Source organism: Salvelinus sp. IW2-2015, unplaced genomic scaffold (assembly GCF_002910315.2).
Source record: "Salvelinus sp. IW2-2015 unplaced genomic scaffold, ASM291031v2 Un_scaffold2763, whole genome shotgun sequence".
NCBI lineage: Eukaryota > Metazoa > Chordata > Actinopteri > Salmoniformes > Salmonidae > Salvelinus > Salvelinus sp. IW2-2015.
The window spans coordinates 2765-9302 of NW_019944066.1; the positions used below are offsets into that span (position 1 = coordinate 2765).

General features: G+C 45.1%; 1 protein-coding gene and 1 long non-coding RNA gene across 2 annotated transcripts; both read left to right on the forward strand.

Moving 5' to 3' along the window:
- Nucleotides 1-1097: 1097 nt before the first annotated feature.
- On the forward strand, nucleotides 1098-3987 carry LOC112074694 (zinc finger protein 135-like). The gene is made up of 2 exons (XM_024141815.2): nucleotides 1098-1420; nucleotides 2241-3987. Exons 1-2 carry the CDS (start codon nucleotides 1321-1323, stop codon nucleotides 3323-3325), a joined length of 1185 nt encoding a protein of 394 aa, XP_023997583.1. The 5' UTR covers nucleotides 1098-1320; the 3' UTR covers nucleotides 3326-3987.
- A 328-nt stretch (nucleotides 3988-4315) lies between these two features.
- Nucleotides 4316-6299, forward strand: LOC139025487 (uncharacterized). Its single transcript, XR_011477076.1, has 3 exons — nucleotides 4316-4617; nucleotides 4663-5650; nucleotides 6052-6299. It is a non-coding gene; the product is annotated as an uncharacterized lncRNA (long non-coding RNA).
- The last annotated feature ends 239 nt before the right edge of the window (nucleotides 6300-6538 follow it).

Below are 6538 nucleotides of genomic sequence, written 5' to 3' on the forward strand. Positions count from 1 at the left end.
CAGCTTTATTCTAAAATAGATTAAACAAATAAAAAATCCTCATCAATCTACACACAACACCCATAATGACGAAGAGAAAACAGGTTTTCAGAAATGTTTGCAAATGGATTAAAAATTAAAACACCCTTTGCTAGGAGACTCGAAATGAGCTCAGGTGCATCCTGATCCATTGATCATCCTTGATATTTCTACAACTTGATTGGAGTCCACCTGTGGTAAATTAAATTGATTGGACATGATTTGGAAAGGCACACAACTGTCTATATAAGATCCCCCAGTTGATAGTGCATGTCAGAGCAAAAACCAAGTCATGAGGTCAAAGGAATGGTCCTTAGAGCTCCGAGACAGGACTGTGTCACGACACAGATATAGGGAAGGGTTTCCTAGAGCTGGCCGCCCGGCCAAACTGAGCAATCGGGGACAAGGGCCTTGGTCAGGGAGGTGACCAAAAACCGGATGGTCACTCTGACAGAGCTCCAGAGTTTCTCTGTGGAGATGGGAGAACCTTCTACAAGGACAACCATCTCTGTCAGCACTCCACCAATCAGGCCTTTATGGTAGAGTGGCCAGACAGAAGCCACTTCTCAGTAAAATGCACATGACAGCCAAAAGGCACCTAAAGGACTTAGACCATAAGAAAACAAGATATCTGGTCTGATGAAACTAAGATTGAACTCTTTCAAGATTGAACTCTTTGGCCTGAATGTCAAGCGTCACGTCTGGAAGAAACATGGCACCATCCCTATGGTGAAGCATGGTGGTGGCAGCATCATGCTGTGGGGATGTTTTTCAGCGGCCGGGACTGGAAGACTAGTCAGGATTGAGGAAAAGATGAATGGAGCAAAGTACAGAGAGATCCTGATTGAAAACCTGCTCCAGAGCGGTAGGACCTCAGACTGGGGCGAAGGTTCGCCTTCCAATAGGGCAACGACCTTAAGCACACAGCCAGACAACATAGGAGTGCTTTGGGACAAGTCTCTGAATGTCCTTGAGTGGCCCAGCCAGAGCCCGTACTTGAATATCCCAGTAATCGCTGATCAGAAGGTACATCTAAGAGAGGAGGAAGGTGTGGGTAGGACCAACTCAGATCAGAATATACATTTAGGAGAAGTCAACTTCCCTTTCTACCTTTTTAGATACCGATGCATAGTATAGCATATAAAATAGAAAACAAGTGTTTAACCCCTGTAATGTTGCCATGAAACAGGAGAGGGTGCCAGCTCTGACCCAGACAGCCTAGAGGACCCTGACCCGGAGAGACCGTACCTCTGCTCCCAGTGTGGCAAGAGGTTCACTGCAGCCAGCAGCTTGAAGATACACATGATGACCCACAGCGGAGAGAAACCCCACCAGTGTTCCGTTTGCGGGAAGGCCTTCCTGCGATCCTATGACCTGAGACGACACCAGGTGGTTCACAAAGGTGAGAGAAACACCCCATACCCTGATGTTAAACTATTTTATTGACTATGGCACAGGTACACTATTGTGTAAAACAATGAATTTGAAGATGATCTCCACTGTATGTATGTTAGCTAGCTATCCAGACAGTTTTTAAAAATAACTGCCAACATTCCATTAAAACAATGCAGTCAATCCACAGCCATACACTGGCTGAAATCAGTTGTTGACAGGACTTAGACAAGTTGTAAATGCAACAAGTACTGATATTGTATCMTATAGTAACACTCACCGCTTTCCAAGAGAACACACATTGAGACATTAGGGTTTGTTTACATATATATTTTAGAGGCTAATTATATGAAAAATGTGTATAAAACCTGTATAAACTGTATTTATAATTATATGACCAATATTTTTAGGTAGACTATTTCTATTACCCAATTTCTGATACATCACATGCCTTTTATTTTCCTGCYTCAGTTAAAGCAGGAAATGCATCACCTACTGCCATTCATTCCAATTAGACTGGGTTGGATTTCTCTCTGACCAAGATGACTGCCATTTTCAGACCATTATGGAACTTTGAGGGTTTACAACACAGCCCCTCTYGTAATTGAGTAGGATCTCTATGGGTACAGGTACATGGTATTGTAGCAAATTTGGGGTGTATCTCCGWTCAGGATGCAAACTGGGTCCAGGAGACTGTCAACCCAACAGTGATCTGAACCTCTTGACGAGGTTGCTAGGTGTTGGGTTAAGGTCGCTATAGTATTTTACTGATGCTGTTCTCTCCTCTCCTAGCAGCATCTCTAACCCCTATAATGTTGTCATTGAAACAGGAGAGGGTGCCAGATCTGACACGGACAGCTCTGAGAAGCTGCACCGCTGCTCCGAGTGCGGAAAGAGGTTCCTCACAAAGACGCGGCTGAACAGACATGCGCTGATTCACAGCGGAGAGAAACCACATCAGTGCTCTGTTTGCGGGAAGTGTTTCRTACGACCCGACGACCTGAGGAGACACATGACCATCCACACCGGAGAGAAAACCAAGCACGTCTGCCATCCGTGTGGGAAGACCTTCACCTTGCTACGGCACCTCAAGATCCACCAGCGAGTACATACAGGAGAGAAACCATACCACTGCTCCAAGTGCCCGGAGAGTTTCGCCCACCTGTTGGAGTATAGGAAGCACAGACAGACCCACCGTAAGGAGAAACCATACCACTGTGATGAGTGTGGCAAGATGTTCTCCCACTTCAGAACCCTCAAGGTTCATCGTCTGATCCACACAGGAGAGAACCTCCACCACTGCTCCTACTGCGGGAAGGGCTTCACGATCAGYGGGAACCTCAACACCCACCTACTGACCCACACCAAGGAGAAACCGCATCAGTGCTCCATCTGCGGACAACGCTTCGCAAGATCCCAGTGCCTGAAAAAACACAAGCTCAAGAAGTTACACATGGAAGAGGTCCTCTACCACATCTGCGACTGTGGTAAGAGCTTCACAGATGTAGAGAAGCTGCAGACGCATGCAAGGACGCACTTGAAGAACCTTGAGAAGAGGTTCTGCTGCTCGTACTGCGGCCGGACGTTCGTACGGGCTGGTGACCTTCAAAGCCACCAGAGAACACACACTGGAGAGAAACCGTACGTCTGCACTATATGCGGGACCCGTTTCGCCCAGTCTGGGAACCTGAGAGTGCACCAGATCACGCACACTAAAGAGAGGCCGTACCCTTGTACTGTCTGTGATAAGGGGTTCACCACACCGGGGAGTCTGAAGGTGCACATGAGGCTCCATACAGGGGAGAAGCCMTATGTCTGTAGRCTGTGTGGGAAAGGSTTCCATGTACCCAAATTGCTGAAGAAACACCAGGAGCATCACACAAGCGAGATGACAGCCTCCTTGGACATGACATAGGAAAAGCCTACAATTTGTCTGGAGGACTTTTATTTTGGAAAACACATGTCCTCAATGAGACCAGTGGCCAGTACTTTAGTCACTGAGGCCTATCCTTTCTCAATTCATCTTTCCTCGATTATCTCGCATCCTCTTCCTCACCTCAACTGTATTGGAGGAGAATATCTAAAGTCCCTCCCCTCAGACCTTCTCCTCCAATGAGTTTTGAGAAGAAGCTGAGGAGAGAGAATGCAAGGACTTCGAGGACTGATGAATTGAGAAAAAAAATCCAGGTTTCAATGGCCAAAGGAGTGCTGGTGGTTTCTCTGCTGCTCTCATTAACACTAGCATCGCTGGGCCTCGGGCACGTACCAGTGGAACGTCTACATTTGAAACAGTCATAAATCCATTTAAGGACATGGGTTTTCAAAATAAAAGTCATCTGAAATTGTGCTCCAAATGTGCCTTTCAACATCTCACTAATTCATGACTGAATTTGTAGTGCTTCATTTAGTGAACAGCCTTCATAAAGCTTCTCTAGGTTAACGCCATATATGAAGACAGTAATGATATACAATGTGTTACATCATGTGTTGCCCTCTTTAGGTAGCTTAGTGGTTAGAGCATTGGCCAGTAACTGAAAGGTTGCCAGATCGAATCCCTGAGCTGACAAGGTAAAAATCTGTCATCTGCCTCTGAGCAAGGCAATAACCCACTGTTCCCCTGAGCAAGGCAGTTAACCCACTGTTCCCCTGAGCAAGGCAGTTAACCCACGGTTCCCTGAGCAAGGCAGTTAACCCACTGTCCCTGGCGCCGTGGATGTCAATTAAATGTTTACTAATAGATTTCAAGCAAATGATTAGGGAGGCCCTGGAACAGAGCCTCGATTTCAGATTTTTCACTTTCTGACAGGAAGTTTGCTGCAAAATGAGTTCTGTTTACTCACAGATATAATTCAAACGGTTTAGAAACTTGAGAGTGTTTTCTATCCAATAGGAATAATATCATATTGTACGAGCAAGAATTGAGTACGAGGCCATTTGAAATGGGCACCTTTCATCCAAGCTACTCAATACTGCCCCTGCAGCCATAAGAAGTTAAGGCAGCCCCCCTGCACCTCTCTGATTCAGAGGGTGGGTTAAATACAGAAGACACATTTCAGTGGAAGGCATTCAGTTGTACAACTGACTAGGCCTTTCCATTATAGCCATCGTGGTTATTATTGACCCTGCTGGTCATCTATGAACGTTTGAACGATCTGGCCTTAATGGTCACATGGACTTCTAAATCTCTACCCGACACAGCCAGAAGAAGTCTGGTCGCGCCAGGTTCCTCTCTATCCGGCACAGCCAGGAGAGGTCTGGTCATGCCTCGGCGCCTGGTTCCTCTCTATCCGGCACAGCCAGAAGAGGACTGGCCACCCATCAGAGCCTACTTCCTCTCTAGGTTCTTCCTAGATTTCTGCCTTTCTAGGGAGCTTTTCCTAGTCCCTTTGCTTCTGCCTCGCATTGCTTGCTCTTTGGGGTTTTAGGCAGAGTATCTGCAGAGCACTTTGTGACACCTGCTGATGTAAAAAGGGCTTTATAACATACATATGATTTGACATATGTGAACATGTGTTATGTTATGACAATAAATGCTAACTGTGTGATGTGTTATTCTTGTTTGGGTTCTCCGAGGGATGGTTTCCCAACGCAGATTAAGCCTAGTCCTTGTCTAAAAAGCATTCTCAATGGAGAATTTATAGTGAAAGTGCTTTTTAGTCACTAGGCTTGATCTATGTCTGGGAAACCGGCCCAGAGACTTTTTAACACGTGGAGTGTATAAATACTCAAATAAAATGAATACCTATTGGTGGCAATTTTGGGATTATTTCGGTTGTCCAAAATGAGGCCTATCCAGCAGTACAATAATCCTTAAAATTAAAGACATTTAAAAATGTTGAGCTTACCAAGTAGTTTAGACACATTCATTTTCTAGAAATGTCTTAGATTTAAATAAAAAGTCAAGAAGTCCTGCCTAATTGCGCCTGTAAATCGCTCTGGATAAGAGCATCTGCTAAATGTATCTCCTTTTTACACCAATACTACTGTACGCCGAATAGTATACTGCTCTACCGACTAGTAGTCCGTCATTGTAAATAATAATTTGTTCTCAACTGACTTGCCTAGTTAAATAAAGGTTAAATACAAAATAATAATAATAAAAACAAACCAGAGTGAGAGAAGCGCAATGACTGCGCATACGTGATGCTCGTGAACAAAACTTTTTCCTCATAAAGGTGAAGTTACAGTTGGATTCCCCGACCCTTCTCCATGTCAAATAATTGAAGAACACCTATCCGAGGTAATCTTTATAAATGTGTACCAACATGCTATATCAGTGTTTAAGCTACTACCAGAAGTATCGGTAGCGAATGCTAGCCGCTGTGTAGAACGACTACCAGCCAGAGAAGCGGCAAGTCGAGCTAGCTAGGTTGCGTCTAGGCATTTTTTCACGTCCTCCACCAGTCAGTAGCCACAGCCGATGTATAATCTACAACATGTGAAGGCTATTCCCGTCTCAGTAACTAGCTAACCTTAACTAGACCAGTGACCGTTGTTGTTTTTGCTTCAATGTTCTGCAAGCAGTTGACTAGCAGCTTAGACTCATATCTGATACAATAACGATGTTAGATAGCTAGACGTCCGTATGTTTTCTGAAAGCTCGATCGATCACATATCTCCAATGTCCTCTACATATTTAAGACTGTGGCACCATGTCTGATCCGGAATCCCCGGATTCTAGTGATCCGGCTCAGAGAAGCTCCCTGCGAGGTCCAGAGATGGCGTCAGGGAAGCTGGAGGACTGCAGTCAAACACTGGAACTCAGTGTGGCTGTCAAAGAATGATGATGGTAATGACAAGGAGGAGGCTGATGAAGAGGATAGCGATGATGTAGACTCTGGTACGTTCAGGTGTTGAGTCAGTCAATATTGGGCTCAATAAACTCTACTGTGCTGTGTAGCCTATTCATAGCCTGACTGCCAGTCTGTTTCCCTTATCTTGCCAACTCCTTATGGAGTGTGATTTGACAAGAGCGCAGAAACAGACTGGCAGTCAGGCTAGTCTATTCATAGTGCTGATGGTCTTTTATCATCACTACTGTCTGTTTTCAGTCAGGCTAGTCTATTCATCACTACTGTCTGTTTTCAGTCAGACTAGTCTATTCATCACTGCTGTCTGTTGTCAGTCA